The sequence below is a fragment of the Pinus tabuliformis genome, chromosome Q, assembly GCF_031772625.1.
Source record: "Pinus tabuliformis cultivar Carrire ecotype Pingquan chromosome Q, CPIR1, whole genome shotgun sequence".
Classification (NCBI taxonomy): Eukaryota; Viridiplantae; Streptophyta; class Pinopsida; order Pinales; family Pinaceae; genus Pinus; species Pinus tabuliformis.
Genome location: NC_142296.1, coordinates 1,344,104,185 through 1,344,121,769, shown reverse-complemented (window position 1 = coordinate 1,344,121,769; position 17,585 = coordinate 1,344,104,185). Strand labels below are relative to the sequence as shown.

At 38.3% G+C, this 17,585-nt stretch overlaps 1 protein-coding gene across 1 annotated transcript; it reads right to left on the bottom strand.

The window, feature by feature from the left end:
* Window positions 1-1,851: 1,851 nt before the first annotated feature.
* LOC149224843 (transcription factor bHLH35-like) lies at window positions 1,852-3,378 on the bottom strand. Its single transcript, XM_089383619.1, has 4 exons — window positions 2,868-3,378; window positions 2,494-2,718; window positions 2,161-2,331; window positions 1,852-2,042 (listed from the first exon to the last, which is right to left on the bottom strand). Exons 1-4 carry the CDS (start codon window positions 3,294-3,296, stop codon window positions 1,956-1,958), a joined length of 912 nt encoding a protein of 303 aa, XP_089239745.1. The 5' UTR covers window positions 3,297-3,378; the 3' UTR covers window positions 1,852-1,955.
* Between the last annotated feature and the right edge of the window lie 14,207 nt (window positions 3,379-17,585).

Genomic DNA, 17,585 nt, shown 5'->3' with positions numbered 1-17,585 from the left:
AATGTTGAAAGACAGAAACTTGTCTAATGAGTATTGGGCAGAAGCAGTTGCATGTGCTATTTATGTGATCAACAGATCTCCTACAAAGAGTGTGATGAACAGAGTACCAGAACAAGCATGGTCAGGTATGTATTGCAACATATCTCATCTCAAAGTATTTGGATGTGTAGCTTATGCACATGTGCCTAAGGAGCGAAGAGGCAAATTGGATGATAAAAGTGAAAAATGCATATTCATTGGTTATAGTGAGAAATCAAAAGCTTACAAATTATATAACCCTGTCTCAAAGAAGACGATAATTAGTAGAGATGTTGTGTTCAAGGAACAAGAGTCATGGAATGGAACTGTAGACAAAACAGTTGATGCACAAGTGCCACTGATGGAAGAAGATGATGTAGCAGAAAAGGAGCAACAAGAATCATAGGTGAAGACACCAAACAGAGACACACCAACAAGGACTCCAAGATTTTCAGAGAAGCATGGATCTTCAAGCAGATCAACAGATCAAGATTCTCCCAGCAATCAATCAGGTGATGAATCAAGCAATTGTAAGAGAAAGATGAGAAGTTTGAAAGATATTTATGATGATTTGGATATTAGTTCAAATTTTGCATTGTTGTCATTGCAACCTTCTTCGTTTGAAGAAGCAATCAAAGATGAAAATTAGGTGCAAGCCATGGATGAAGAAATTGAAGCTATTGAAAAGAATGACACATGGGATTTGGTTGATTTACCAAAGGACAAAAGTCTCATTGGTGTGAAGTGAGTGTATAGGACAAATTTGAATGATAGGAAGAGCACTTTTGGTTTTGTCTTCCACCTTGGTTCAGGTGTGAGTTCATGGGCATCTAAGAAGCAGCCTATTGTAACACTTTCATCAACAGAAGCATAATATGTAGCAGCAACATCAGCAAAATGTCAAGCAGTGTGGTTAAGAAGAGTACTTGATGGACTCAAGAAGAAACAACAAGGATCAACAACAATATATTGTGACAACATCTCAGCGATTGCACTATCCAAGAATAGTGTGTTTCATCAGAAGAGCAAGCATATTGATACTAGATATCATTTTATTAGAGAACTTGTGACCAATGGAGAAGTTCACTCAAAGCCTTGTAAATCTAGTGATCAATTGGTTGATATATTTACTAAGTCATTATCATAAGATGTGTTTGAGTTTCATAGAAGAAACTTGGGTGTTGTAAGCCTAGCTGAGACATAGACAAGTAAGCATGCTTGATTTGTCATGAGTTATGTTTTAGTTTAACAGTCGTAATTAAAGGGGAGCGTTAAAATAAGATAATTACTCCTGCATGAGGAGTTAGATAAAAATAGAGAGTCAGTTAACTAAGTGATTGCATGATTGAGTGTTGAGTCAAGTGAGTTAAGTGATAGACTACTTTGAGTGTGAGATTGCATGTAGTTGCATGTCAAGATATTTTAGGAAGTTAGCTAGTTGGAAAAGGTTTAAATACCCTTCACCACATTCATTGTAGCTATTATATTTTGTGTGATCAATAAAAGAGCAACAGCTCATGTTTTATGTGTGAATTGTGTTTTTTCTTCTTTACCTTTCTAACATCAGTCACTGACTTAACTAAATTTAATTTTATATATATAGAAGAAATCAATTATCAAAATTATTACATTTTCATGGGTATAAGAAAGTTAAGCCCAAAACTATCCGATTTAATATCAAAATAAAATTATTCACACAAAACTATGTTTTATATTATATTGAAGCCCAAAATTATCAGAATTAATATCCAAATAAATTTGTTCACACAAAACTGTGTTTTATATTATATTGAACAACCAAAAAATGCATAGGATAGGCACACGATTAACTACTTCAAAAAATTCTCTGAACGCTTATGTTCATAAGTTTACAATTGGTTCATGTGTTATCTTCAAAGCAACGCACCAATATTAATAATAAACGAAGAGTGCCTGCATCAAGATACCTGGAAACCATACTGTGAAGCAATATCCACAATAATTTGCTTTATCTGCTTTTCCTGCATTGATTCCCATTTCTCGACCTGCATGGAAAGCCCAATACAAGAGAAAAATTAATTTTTTACTCTCCAAAGTGCACGCCATTATGGATGAATGGCTAAATAAAGTTATTAAAAAGAAAGACAACGTGCAACTCGGTACCTCTCCGAGAACAGTTGTTAGAATGGCTGCATTTATGGTCAAATGACTAGCGTTGACAATATCAATCTCAAAGGATTCAATAGCTTCCATGAGGTTTGTTACGAGTCCCGTTTCCTTTTTGCAAGATATTCGTATCAGAAATATTTTCCCCTCCACTTTGGTTACAGCAATCTAGATTTCAGAGATGCGGTGTGAATATATCAATTCCCAATTTGACTTATGTTTACGAGGAAAGTCAATAATTAAATCGAATTGCAGGAGGTTGCGAGGAGGAAAGTCAATAATTAAATCGAATTGCAGGAGGTTGCGAGGAAAAGCATATTAGAGAATTACTTCCAGAATTTTGAAGCCTCGGTGAGCCTGGTTTTTTGTAGGTCTTTTCTCATAACCACCCACATCTAGTACTGACCCTATCCCGCTGCTCGAAATAAGGTGAGTAGTACTACTATTTCCTGCGTTGGATTCAAGAGCAGCTATATTGGTCCCCGTCTCACCGATTTGCTTTTGCAGGCTCTGAATGTAATCGATTGCATCGCTTACAATCGATGACTTGTCCATCTGCATATGAAACTTTTAGGGTTAAAATTATCATTCTAGGGTTACAAACAACTTTTAGGGTTAAAATTATCATTCTACGGTAACAAACAACTTTTAGGGTTAAAACTACCATTCTATAAATGCTTGATTAGCAACAGAACTGAGATCACCTTACTGACATTAGGAACCAGTGCCCGCAATGACATGAGCAGCTCGTTCACTTTTCTTCTTCGCTTGCGCTCTGCTGCTAAGTTTCTCGACTCCCAAAACACATCTGGGAGGCTTGCCCGGCCTCCCTCATCAACAGTACTGGTGACATTATTGGCATAGCCCGAAGAATATTGTACCTCATTTTGGCCGAGTGTAATAACCATGGGAGAGCATTTTCTTTTGGAATGCTGGGCCATATCTCTGAGTACAGTATTGCGCTGTGCACTTGCAGGCTCTCGGTTCTGCACCTTCTTGTTCGGTATATAAGTATGATCTGCAGCCGGAGCATAATTTCCTTGTGGTAGACTAGTCCAACTATATGGCGATTGGGAATTACATTGACGAGATTTTAACCTACATCGAGGCTCTGTTTTCAGTGTTGGATCCATATTTATGGTTGACCCTGAGCTTTCAAGCCCAGAAAATCCCAATCTTTCACTTGATGGCGTGAACAGTGACTCTTCAAAATCATCCAATCTGCACTCATATTGTGATAGACTTGGAAATCCGTAAAATGTTATAGAAATCAATAAAATGTTGTCCGATCTTAGTCTTACACTTTTGTGATCAGTATTAAAAATAAGAAATAAGTTGTTTTTGAGATTAATCACATTATTGGAATTTAATCTAACCATCTAATATAATTCATCTTATCAAATCCTCTAATATAATTCATTCTCAAGATAAAATTAAAATATTTTCATAAAACAGAATCTCCAATAACTAAATTCTAAACGTTTGAGACTCGCCCAAACGTGCCCTTTCCAAAGAGGGTAGGGAATGGATCATTGATGTTAGGAGAAGTGTTTGAATCACCCATTTCAGTATATCTAGCTGTTTGTTGAAAACCACCCACCTTAAATTTTGCCTGAAAAATCAAACAAAAATGCTGAATATAATCTGTCAATAATTTCCAAAAGCTTGTAGCCTCAATATGATCTCGCAATCATATTGAGTTCGCAGCTTAATAACCCTCGCTACCGCATTACCTATTGCAAATTAAATTACAAAACAAAAAAATCAAACAAAAATGCTTAATATAATGTCCATAATTTTCAAAAGCTTGTAGCCTCAATATGATCTCGCAATCATATTGAGTTCGCAGCTTAATAACCCTCGCTATTGCAAATTAAATTACAAAACAAAAACGTAGAGCGAGACAAGCATGTACCTCTTAATCAACTGAATAAACCAATATGAAACAGAGTGTACTGCATCAAACTTCTATTCATCAGTGTCTGCATCTAATCATTTATTGCAGGCATTTTCACCACTATTCCTGGAATCATTTATTGCAGGCATTTTCACCACCATTCCAGGAAGAAAAAATTACCTGATTCACTGTCGTGCCGGATTTGATATCTGATATCTATGCCTCATAATGGTTAAACAATATATAGAAAGGGTCCGTTGCTATCCAATGGCATTATATTATGACCACGATTAACACGTTGTGGATATACACGCGCACTGAACAAAATGTGGTGTAAAGATGAGATGCACGATACAAGACCATATAAAAAATTGTCGTCTATCAGCACCATATATTTATGTGTTTGTTTCTTATCTTCCAGAGAAAGCACGTGAAGATGTTTCCTCTCGATTCCCTAAATGGGCAACACGTGATGACTTTGCGAATCAATTACAAAACAGTTTGAAGGACAGTTGTAATTGTATTAGTATATGAATGTTGCTGGTGGGCTGGAGCTAACCAGTCTGTCATAGGGCATTAAATGCCCTGTTATATGCAGGCTGGATAATCCAATAACAAGCCCGTGTTATTGGGTTATCCAGCCTGTATATAACCGGGCATTTAATGCCCTATGGCAGGCTGGTTAGCCGCTGCCGTTGCTGGTCTAGCATAAATAAATAAGAAAGAGACTCTTATGGATAAGAGTGCAATTTATTTAGTTGTTAGATTCTAAACGTGGATTAATGTTGGAAAATAATGGATTGCATTTTTATTTATATGTTTGTTTTGGATTGACAGTTAGCCGGGGCGGCAGCGACCTGTGCTTTGTTCGAAACCTTGATCATCGCCATCGTTCTCATTCCTCTTGATGTTTTTTTTTTTTTCGTTTAAATAATTTTTAAATAAATTAACTAACAATTTTTTTTTTATATGAAGTATTTATACCTGAGATTTTCACAAGTTATTGCATTTGAAATATATTTTTTAATATGTAAATAATTTGAATGTTTTGAATATTTTTAACATATTCAAATTATTTTAAGAAGAGTCTTTTAGGTAAAAATTACATAGGGAAAACCCTAGCTGGTTTGAATATTTTATCCTATGTGATTTCTACCAAAAAAAAACTCTTCTTAATGTTGCATCGCAGAAGGCTGAATTCAAAATATTCAATTTATATAAATTTAATAATTTAAATTTACCATTTAAACAATTTTTAAATAAATTAACCATAAAATTTACTTCAAAAAACACATACATACATAAGTATTGTAATAATCATCGAAAAAACTTAAAACAAATATAAAGGACAACATACAAATTCCTTAACAATATTATTATATTTTACGATTTATAAATATATGAATGTATATAAAATTTTATTGTAGATAAATATAAAAAATTACGATTTTATAAATTGTAGATAGATATAAAAAATTATATTTTAAAAATGTAAAAAATATAAAATGTTATTCAAATTTAAGTTTTTGTGATCTATATTTTGATTATTTCAAAACAATTTCGGAAGAAATCACATTGGTAGATCTAGGCCAACACCTTTCGAACCAACCAGTGTGGTTCATCATGAGGACAAGATGAAAAATAGGAAGTGAGGACCTTCTAAAGACTATAGGGAAAACTACTAAAAAACAATTATTTTTGACTGGATAGAAAAATGGACTATCTATATATATATATATATATAATTAATTTAATAATGAATTAATAAATCAAATTAAATATTAAACACAATATATAATTATATATAACTAACATGACTATCAATATATAAAAATAATAAGACAAAAGGACTATAAAAGACTGTAAACTAATGAAAGCAATTTAGACAAAAGGGAAGAAATAAATCAGAAGGTAATAAAAATAATATTAATTAATTATAAAATAAAAGAGATAAATAATTAACCTGGTTATAAATTAAATTTAAATGTAATATGTTTAATTAAATTAAATTTTAATTTTAATTATTTATTATTTTATTATTTTTTAGTTTATAGTTATTCGAAAAAGGAGAAAGAAAGTAATTAGTCTTTTAATTTCTTTCACCTTTTTTCGAATAACTATAAACTAAAAAATAATAAAACAACAAATAATTAAAATTAAAATAAAATTTAATTAAACATATTACATTTAAATTTAATTTATAACCAAGTTAATTATTTTTTCTCCTTTATTTTATAATTAATTAATAATATTTTAATATTATTTCTATTAGCTTTTGATTTTTTTTCCCCTTTGACTAAATTTCTTTCATTAGTTTAGAATCTCTTATAGTCCTTTGTCTTATTATTTTTATATATTGAGGATCATGTTAGTTATATATGATTATATATTGTATTTAATATTTAATTTGATTTATTAATTCATTATTAAATATTATATATATATATATATATATATATATATATATATATATAGATAGATATCTCGTCTCTTTTTCCTGTCCAATAAAAAATAGTTGTTTTTTAGGGTTTCTAGGGTTTCCACGACTCTGTCGTGACATCCTGGCTAGCGTACAATCGAATGAAGGACTACAGAACAGACGTGTGTCGCACTGTTGAAGAAGCAATGAGCAGGATGGCAAGGGGGGTAGAGATCCCCTCCTATAGGAACATTGTAGCAGGAGAATCGAGTCAGCATGGAGCAACCGACGGCAATGGAGGAAGACGAAAAGGAATACTAGTCTTGGGAGCCAAATGAAAAGTAGGTTTCGGAGGAAAATTCTTGCCAAGTGTCATAAAAAAACCAAGGTTTGTTATTCCGAACAACAAACTAGAGGAATATCCAAAATACATGAAGGACCATGCCCTAATCTACGAGGTCATCGAGGCATGACCGATAGAGAAAGAGTTGATTAAATGGATCCAGCAGCGATGGAAGCCGAAAGGACACATCGATCTCAAGCTTGGGGCTAAGGGATTCGCCACAGTGATCTTCTCAAATCTGGAAGACAAAGAGAGGGTTTTTGAATATGGGTCATATTTATTCAACAATGTTGGACTCTTCATTAGGCATTGGGATGAAGGCTACAACCCAGATCAGGAAAAACTCCTGGCTGCCCCAATATGGGTTCGGCTATTAGGATTACCAATGGATTTTGGTGATCCAGAAATCTTGGAAGGAGTCGGGAACTCTATTGGAACCTTTGTCAAAGTGGCAGATTCGATAAGAAAAGGCAAATACACTTCCTATGCCTAATTTGCGTTTACATGAATACTACGGAGTCACTCCCAGATTATATAGAACTGGAATACCACAATGAGATATGGCTGCAACCTTTAGATTACAAACATATACCTTTCAAGTGTCACTAATGCCATGAATATGGAAACTTGTACGAGGCATGCCCCCTTAATCAGAAGCAGAATTCCTCTATGGAGAAAAATACATGGGAAACGGTGGCCAAGGAAGATGGTGGAGGGTTTCATGAAGTGCAACGGAGAAAATGAAACCAAAGACAGCCAGTGAACCAAAAATAAAATCAAAACGAGAAAGACTAAAGACTCAAGAACCGGTTTTTTGTGTTATAGGAGGATGAAATGGAAGAGCACATTTCAGACAACATTCGAGAAACGGGAGGACAAAAAGACAAGGAACCAGAGGGCAACAAACTGAAGAAGATGGAGGCAGAAGTAAATCAAGGAATAACGGACACCATGCAAATGGTGGAACAAAACCTAATGGAGATTGATAACCTATTGTAGCGGCTATAACCACCCTCCAAAATTTTGCTTTAGCTTGTTTTGGAGCCTTCCTACCAACCTTACATAGCACTTTGTCTTGCTTCGTCAAGTACTCAAGCTTCAAGTGTTTTTCTCGCACAAAGGTAGCTTGTCAATCACGGTTGATCCATTCCCCTCACAGGTTGCTTGCTTGGACTTGGCCTAGCTGCAGGCTGAGCAACTTCCCCTTGAAAACTGCACATTTCTGGAGGGAAACCATCCTTCCCTCCAGGAATTGCACAATCCTCTCTGACAGCCTATTGGGCTTCAGGATTGCGCAATCTTGCCAGCCAACCCTCCCAGCAGGATTTGCACAAATTTTCTGAGTAGCATGTTGTTTAGCCTAGGATTTGCGCAAATCTGGGCAGTAGTCAGCTGATCTACCCAGAAATTGCACAAATCTCCTTGGCAGCTAGCCCACCTCCCAACCATAAATGCACATTTTTCTCCAGTAGTCAAGTAGTCTCTTACATGTGCAGCTGAGTTGACTGGTTCCCTCAGGGACTGAGAAAAATAGACTTGCATGCATGGACTGCTTCTACCAAGACAACATGCAAAGACATCCCTTGTTTCAGGGATCTATGTTTAGGAGTTGGAGGTTACATGCAAGGATCAATTCCGAAACCTCCGGCCAAGTGTCGCTTCCGCTAGATTCGTGGCATGCGCGTCACAACCTCAATGTGATCAAAACTTATCAACCGGATGCTTGAGAGCTCATTCCTCACATTAACCTTGCAGCTTTGACATCCCACATCACATCTAGAAGCAGTCGACACATTCAACTCAGTTGTTTTGGGGTAAGCCCGCTTCCAATGCCTTATGCTGCATTTCTGTTGTTTTTTGTGTTTTTGCTTGTGTGAGTAATGTTTGCTTGATTTATTTGAACTCTTGCTGTCGTTTACATGTATAATTATAGCTTGTCTTAGCTCTATTTCAGTTTCCGTTGCTATCTCACTCTCTGTCGCATGCATGAAATTGTTTTGCACGGACATTCGCCTAACCAGCGAACTGCCTCACCCATATGCATGTTGATCTGTTTGTTGAATCTTTCATTCATGTTCTACATACACTGTTGATCACTTCTGATATCACGTAGTGTTTCCATGCATTCACTCACTTACTTACTTTTAGTTGCCCGTCGATGACTCGGGCCAACCTTGGCCCAGGCTTTGCCTTCACCAAGGCTGCATTGCGCAATCTGGGAAAGGAAGTCTCACCTTCCTCTCCAGATTTGCACATTCCTGCCCGACACTAGCCTTCAGGACTGTTTTGTGCATTTCTAGAGGACAGTGTCTGCTTGTCCCAAGAAATTGCGCAGATCTATCCCTAGGCCAGCAGTCAGCAGCCATACTGGACTGTCCATTGCATAGTTCCAGTAGTCTCCCAACAACCTAGACTGTGCCTTGATCAATCTTGGCAGTCGGTCTCCTGACCTCCCAGCCGAAATTGCGCAACCTTCATGATCATTCACCCAGGTATGTTGTAAGTCAGTTCTCATGTTTATTTTGGTTTTCAACTGACAGATTGCTTGCTATAAGTGTTTCCATGTCTCTAGGTATTGCAGGTGTTCATCTGCCTCTCAATAGTACACGTACAATGGTTTCCAGGAGAGCAGAGATGAGGACACCTTTTAGAGCATGCTTGGGGATGCAGTCGATTAAGTGTCTATGATCTTGCCTACTCACAAAGACATCAAGTTTTTTGTAGACAAGGAAATCAAGCGACAGCATCACATCGAGCAACATCATGAACAATAGCTAAAGAGAGCATACCAAATTCAATGAATGTAAGAGGAGGGTTGTTGACAACACGGAGGTGGAAAAAGGTTGCAACTCAAGTAGGTCCATTGATGATGAAGGCAAATTTGGAGACTCCATCTATGGAGTGACAAAAGGACATGAAGATCGTGCGAAGGCAGAAGATGTAACAAAGAAGGAGTTGCATGTGTTGAAGCAACAACTCAGGAAGAACATGAAGTTGCATAGACAGACGAATGAGTTGCACCATGATTAGGAACAATAAGGGGCGCAATGTATACTCACGGATGAAACTGCTCCTGGACAAGTTAAAGATCCATCCCAGATGCTAACACGGAGCAGACATGGTGAGCAATGTGGTTGATCGCATGCAAGGGATTCAGCAGCATGCATGTCATTGTGTGCATGCATGCAATCCAACCCATTCAACACACTCACTAAGGCAAAGACAAGAAGAAATTCCAACTGGAGTTGAACAAGTACTTCAGCAAGTTGATTTACATGACCACCGACCCACACTTGAAGATCTGCACGAACATTATGCATCTGTGTGTTGTTGGTTCAGCCACACCCAAGAAGACCATGTGAATGTTAGTAGACGAGTTGGATGAAGGGGCCAAACCAATGCATTGGTTTCAACAGAAGCATGAGTTCGCTTTAGCATGATGTCACCATGAGGTGCATGCACACCATCACTTATGACCAAGCTTGGCATCAGCTCCCTAGCTTCACAATCACAAGCATGTCAAAGAGTTGGTCTCACCACAATGGACCGAGTGTGAGTGATGTCTTGCAAGGCTTTCTCAAGCCATGTTGTATCACATGAGTACATGTGCATTGTAATGTTGAGTCATGTCAAGTGTAAGTCAAGTGTCAACAGTTGGATGTAACAGTCATAGAGTAGGTGAAGAGTCATGAGGGTAGTTGAGCTGTCACAAAGGGGAATGTCAAGGGTCACCCCACCCTTTGCTATAAATAGTCCCTCGTAACTCATTGTATAGGCTTTTGGTCAGCCAAGCTTCTACTAAGACTATTTTTGAAGAAGGCTTGGACAGTGTTGTAACGTGCTTTGGCTTCTCCACTCCACAAAGCTAGTACATCTCTTTGGAGGAGTAGGCGGATGTGGCTATAACATTCCACTGTTGGGGCTAGCAGGTTTACATGGATGTATTGTATGATTTTGACTTATAATTCTTTATATAATAAGAGCCATAAAATTTTCATGCGTATGTTATTATTGTAGTTGGTCTGCTCCATTTACTTTAATGATATGTGTTGTTTAACTTACGTACTTGTGTATGAATTGATTCGCATGCAATTATATGAATCTTGTTGTTAATGTGTTGCATATGTTGTTAATGTTGTCACCGTCCATGTCGACTACTCTACCGGACATATGACAAACCTTTCACTTGAACCTTGCTATAACAACTGTCACACTCGTATCGGACTGAACCATGAGTGTTGTATGTGTTATCTTACCTTGTATGATGTAACTGCCGCATCCAAGTGGACTGCTCCGCCAGAAGCTATGCATGTCCTTTGTGTTGTGTGTTCCTAGTCGAGTTGGGACTAATCCCTTTCAACTTGGAACTCACCTTCACCTCCTTCCCCTTTCTAAGTGTTGGAACCATTCATACACCTTCCTTGACTCACTACATTAGTCACACCCTTCCTTCTGACAAAGTTATTCTACTTGCCTCTGTGTGACACCGTGGTCAAGGCATTACCTTACGACCCACTGCTGGGACTCCTACACCAAAAGGTCTGAGGTCTAATTGGGACTTATTATCGAGGAGATCCCTTTGACATGTTGGCGGGTCTAGCACCGTCAACATTTATGGCACTAGAAGGAGGGCTTGATGACAAGCTGTGTCCTCTCATCAAGTTTTGAACATTTGCATATCTTTCATGGAGTTTTGCACTCTTCTTCCCCCGAGTTGTTTTTCGAATCGTGAAGATGTCTCCATCTCGGGGAAGCTTTTCGATCTTTTGTCCACTCACACGTATGATGGTGAAGGTGAAGTGGCCTAGCCTGACCACTTATATAACTTTCTTTTCATGATTTATGAGAAAGGTGAGTTTTCTGATGAACATGCTGGTTTGCTGCTTGCATACACACTTCGCGAATCTCCATTTCGTTGGGTGCTCATCCTACCAGCTGACACCGTGCACTCATTTGAGAACTTATGTGTTCTCATTGAAGACACGTTCTATCATTTTGACCCAGACTATCTTGACTGGAAACTGTTATAGCAACGAAGGGCTCCGTATGAATCCATTATTGATTTTTGGCAGTGCTTCTGTGACTTGCAATTTCAAGCTCCAAAGAGCCAGATGAAATTTGCTTATCTTTGGGACCGATTCGAGTATTGGCTTAAGAAATCTGCCCGTCCCAAGAGGAAGCTTGATATCAAGCCTCGTTCCAAATTCTTCATTAATGGAACTACGCAATCTCGTGTGGGAGCAGGCACTGTATCAACCGATTGTCCACCTCCCTCTCATTCAACAGCTCCACCACTGCCCAGTGATGTTGAGGATCATGCTCAAACACCTATTCATCCTTCACACTCTCCCAACATCACTCCACTCGATTTTCGCACAGATTTGGTTGTGAGTCCTTCGAGTTCTCATATGCATTATTTTCTTTGACCTTCGTCTTCGCACTCAAGTGTTCCTTCGGATGATGTTGTCTTGTGTTCATCCATTCTGGACTCTTCACTTGTTGCGAACAAGGAACAACCCACTTACGGAGTCGATGTTGCACAACCAACATGCACTATCATTCATGAAGAGTATGAGTGGGAGCTTGAAAATCAACACTCGATGAAGGATGACTCCCTTATGTTCAAGTCCCCTCCATTCTTTCCTAACCTCTTTGGTGAACCTGCCATCCATGATTTTGCATGTGTATCTTCATCCATGGATGCACCCATTGTTTATCACTCGTAGGACTCACTGGATGTTAGTCCATCATTCAAAAACGGAGAGGCTAAGTTACTCGTTGAAAATCCACTTGGTCCTTCATCTGTCTTTTCTGGAAACACAGAGGATGAGTTTGTTCGCTTTTCATCTACCCCTCTGTGTGATTCATCCAACCATGAGGAAGCTAACCAACATCCTAAATTTTTTGATCTTGGTTGTCGTGATCCCTTCACCTCATCATCTAATCACGATATTGATTCACTCATTTTTAATCTGTTTAAGCCATTGGTCTATGAAGATCCATCTATCAACAAAGTCAGAAACCCATAGACCATCGAGGCACTTTAGCCCAAGCTTATGGTTATGTCAGGCCCTCACTGTCCTGAGGTTGGTTTCGCTTCCAATAAGGAAATTGTTCAAACACTCAAGGCTCCTCATCACTCATCTGTATGCAATCAAGATCAATCTAACACTTAGATTTTACTTCCTCCACTCGAACTACACAATCCCATTTCTCATGCATTGGAGGAGTCTTAAATTGCAATCACTCGTGCGTGATGCAAGTTATCTTTGTTTCTTTTGTTATCTTCCATGTCACAGTCAAGAGTGTGCTTATGCTTCAAAGTTGCACGAAGTGTCACACAGCACCATGGTAAGTCCGCGAACTACCCGTCATGAACATGCACTCACTGATGTCCCATGGGCACTTTGAATCATGAAGTGTGGTTATCTCCATTGTTATATCTTTCTTTCTTACTGGTTCGTACAACTCGGTTGCTCGCAGACCAAGCCTTCACCAACATGGGTCTACCAATGTGTCAGTGGTTGCATTGGAAGTATCACTTCACGTGTTCAGGCCCATGTACTGTTAGTGTAGGAGTAGGAGTAGTTTTTGCTTTTAGTTGTTTGCTTGCATGCTTGTTTGCTTACATGCTTTGTTTGCTTGTTTATTTGCTTACTTGCTTTGCTTTCACTTTTTATTTGCTTGGATGTTTGTTAGTTCTCTTGTTTCTTTTGTAGGTTAGTCTTGCATGAAACCATGTATGACTCTTGAAGCAAGTTGGGTAAAGTACAAGATGGCTTGTACAACTATCACTACTTTGTTATCTGTCATCTTGCCTCTTTATGATGAGCTTGTTACTCTTAGTCCATGATACGTTGAAGGAAAATATGTATTGTTCGAAGTGAACCTTGGTGAAAACACAACACTTGTGCACTAACTAGTGTCACCTTCTTTAATCGGTTGTTTTTGGGTTAACCCTTGTCAACCCAATCAAGTAGAGTAAGGTGAGGGGGAAACCTTAACAGGTGATGAGCCTCATCATTGGGTAATTATATGGGCCTTAATTCACCTCCTAGCTTAGTCAAACCAACTTTTCTCATAACTTATTACATGTTTTTGATTATATTTTGTTTATGAGGTGAGTTAGAGTTGGATATTATGCTTTGTGGTCTAATATGCATTGAATGCAGGATTAAAGGAGAAAATCAAGGAATTCTGGCAAAGACCAAGTTCAAAAATCGAATGGGACAAGGGAGAGGGAATATAGGAGGTAAATCCTCCTCATTTACTACTCCTCCATTCGAATATTCCTCCATTCATCACATCAGCTTGAAGTGCAAACAACTAAATCATGAGGACTAGAAGGGAGACGAGAAAGTGAGAGACAAGGCACCAATTTATCTCGAGTTTGGTAGCCGAGCCTCCCTAATTTTAAGGAAGTCATTGGGGACTTCAGATGTATAAGTAGAGAGGCCTAGGACCTCAGTAGGATTTAGATTTTTGATTGTAAAACTATAATCTATTTTCGAGCTGCAAAAGTTGTGACAGTTCTATTGATGTAACTCGTTGTTTTGGTAATAAGAATAAGTTTTGTTTTGAGCCAGCATTGAGTTAACTCAAAGGGCTGAAGCTCTTGGGTTACGGCCCAACCAGGCTCCTTTTTATTTTACATGTATGTTAGTGTAGATTCATAGTTTCATTGTTAATTTGCTTATTAGATGTATTTCCATTACAAGTAGTGTAGATTATATTGGTTGTGTGATAGTTTGCTTCCATTTGTGCCTTATTTCAAGTAGTAGGTTAGCAAGGAGAAAAAGGATCACCACAAGGTTGTTAGCGGGTGTCTCGGACTCACTTCCTCCCTTTGGGACCATGATTTGAGGAAGGGACCCTTAAGTAGCCCCAAAAACACAGATTTCTAGTTCTTTTATGAGCTTCGGAGTTTGTTGTCTTTAATTTAGTATTTGGTTAATGTTGCAAGGTAGATTTCATTGTCATATTTTTCATCTCCATTTCTGCAGTAGAGCTCACTCATTCTTTCATTCCCTTCAACAACTTTCTTCATGCATAGTATAGGCAGTTGATTCATTAATTCTTCTTTTCTAGTTTATGAAAATGTATCTTGTTGCATAGCTTTTTGGAAGACACACATGTTTTATGCAGAGCAGGTGCTTCAGGAGGAGACTAAGACTTCATAGCCAACAACCACCTTCCACTTCATCCACCTTATCCATCCCTTGTTTTCACCATCACCTTCACTAGTTTTTCATCATTTTTCATTGAAATTATCCCAAACACATTGAACGAATCTAGCCATCTATCATCTTGGATATTGACTCCTGAGTGATCCTAAACCTTCTAACACTCCATTCCACCCATCACACACCTTTCCTAAGCCTCCCATCACCTCCAACACCTCACATTTAGCTCTCGGCTCTATCCTGTAGGTTTCTTGTAATTCTTGTAGGATCATCCTGTAGGTTTCTAGTACATCCTATAGGTTTTCCTTAAATGACCGATTTTGAGGCTGAATTGATGGAAAACCTCTAGGAAGTCACAAAAAGCCTCCTAGGGACCCTCCACGCCATCCAACCACTTCATAAACCTTTTAGCCATCCTCAAACACCCTTAATCCACCTGCCACATCCACAAGAACAATTAGTTTGCATACTTGATTTTTCATAAAAAGACCAAAAAGAAAAAAACAGATTTAGTTTATACTCTTACTTGCACATTAGTATTGTTTGATGCTTAACTCTACAACTTAGATAGTAGCATTTGTTTTATGTTGATTTATCATTTCTGCTTAGCATAGCTTCTTAAATGGTTAATTAGGGTATGGTGTGGTTTAGCATTACATGTTGACCTTCTCCATTACTACAATAGAGTAAATCTCTTAGAGTAGATTTACCTTTCTTCCATCAAAGAATCAAGCTTCTTCTGACTCCATAGAAGTATGGCTTGGAACCCCAATGGTCTCTCACCAGTTGAATAGTGACAACAAGAAGAATCATCACTTTTACTTGTGCATACAACACTGTCACCTCCAAGTTTGTACAAACCCTGGGTTGATAAGTCAAGCTGGTAGCCCAGGAGTTGCAGCATCCTTGCTGCAATACCGACACTTGTCACTTTTTGGCACCGTTGCCGGGGAGGTGTCTGAGTAGAATGTGATTACTTCTTTCTTTTCTTCTATTTCTTGTCTTCAATATTTTTCCTTTAGTTTATTTCTGCAAGAGTAATCTAGTTGTTTCCTTTCTTTCATTTTGCATTGTTTTCTTTCCTTTCCATTTTGCAAGTAAGATTTCAATTCAACAAGTAGATTTTCCATTCTATCAGTAATTTTCATTCAATCAGCAATTTCAATTCTGCAAGTACTTTCCAAGTGTAAAAAATACAAAACCAAACAAAAAATAATTCCTTTCATGCCTTGTAGGAATAGGGACAATTTAGGAAATTTTTTCCAAATATCCCCACTGCATCCAACATCCAACCTTCTCTCTTCTTCGGTGGTTGTGAACTGGACGAACCCTTAGGTGAGAAACCTGACATATTTGAAGATTCTATAGGGGAAGAAGAAGAAGAGGAACCCATTCCTACTGAACCAATGGCTGAAAACCAAAATGACAAAGGGAATAGAAAGAGAGTTGAGGGTGCCTTCCCCATCAGGGAAACTAATGGGGACACTAAGATGAAAAATATAAGCCTCTCTGCCCTACCTCATTTTCATGGCCTAACCATAGAGGACCCTGACACTTTCCTATTTGAGTTTGCTATTATATGGCGAACCTATGACTATACAGATGATGAGAAAAAGTTAAAACTATTTCCATCTACCCTCAAGGATGTAGCATTGCACTGGTTCATCGGTTTACCTGGAGATAGCATCACAACTTGGGCTTAGATATAGCAGGCCTTTAACAACAAATATCGGGACTACTGTCGGTCAAAGGATACTAAAGAAGAAATTTTCAGGATGACCATAGGCAATGATGAATCCTTAGAGGATTACAAAGAAAGATTCCAGCTTAGTTACAAAAGTGTCAGGTGCACACTTGACCTTGAGTCACTAAAGTTGGTAGTTCTTAGGGGAGTAAAAGAAGACCTTTTGGATACCTTACATTTGTTATTAGGACGATATATCTACCAATTACCCTATGAGGATATCAAGATTGTCTTTAGAAACCATTTTAGGGTAGCCAGGAAAAAGGGTAGGGGTAGTCAACCTATGGCCAATACATCATCTTCCAACTCATCCATCAAGGGTGAAATTGGAAACATGCTGGGAGATTTCAGAAGCGAGATGTTGCAGACCCTTGCCTTGCAAATGGACACCATGAACATTAAGAGGAAGCAGGAGGAAGCAGAGAGAGCCTTGGCCATTTTTTGTCCTAGATGCACCACGAGGCATCCCAAGAATGAATGTCCATTGAACTCTATTGAAATTTGCTCGGTCTGTGAAGAAAACCACTCCACAGACAAGTGCCCTTATTTGCCTAGACTCAAAGTTGTATATCACGGAGCTGAGTGGGTCACTGAGCAGCTTTGCTACATTAACCAGAGGAGACCTCATGGGCCTAGACGATACCAGCAGGGCATGCAAGAGTCGTCCCATGCATATTACAACCCCAACCAAACCATAGCCATACCTTCTTGGGAACCCCCTGCTCATCCTTCCTGGTCTACAACCCCTCCATGGTCCTATGCATCTTAGTATCACTCCCAGCCAACCAGCCAGTCATTTCAACCTTGTGCTTCGCCAAACCTCAGTGGAATACACC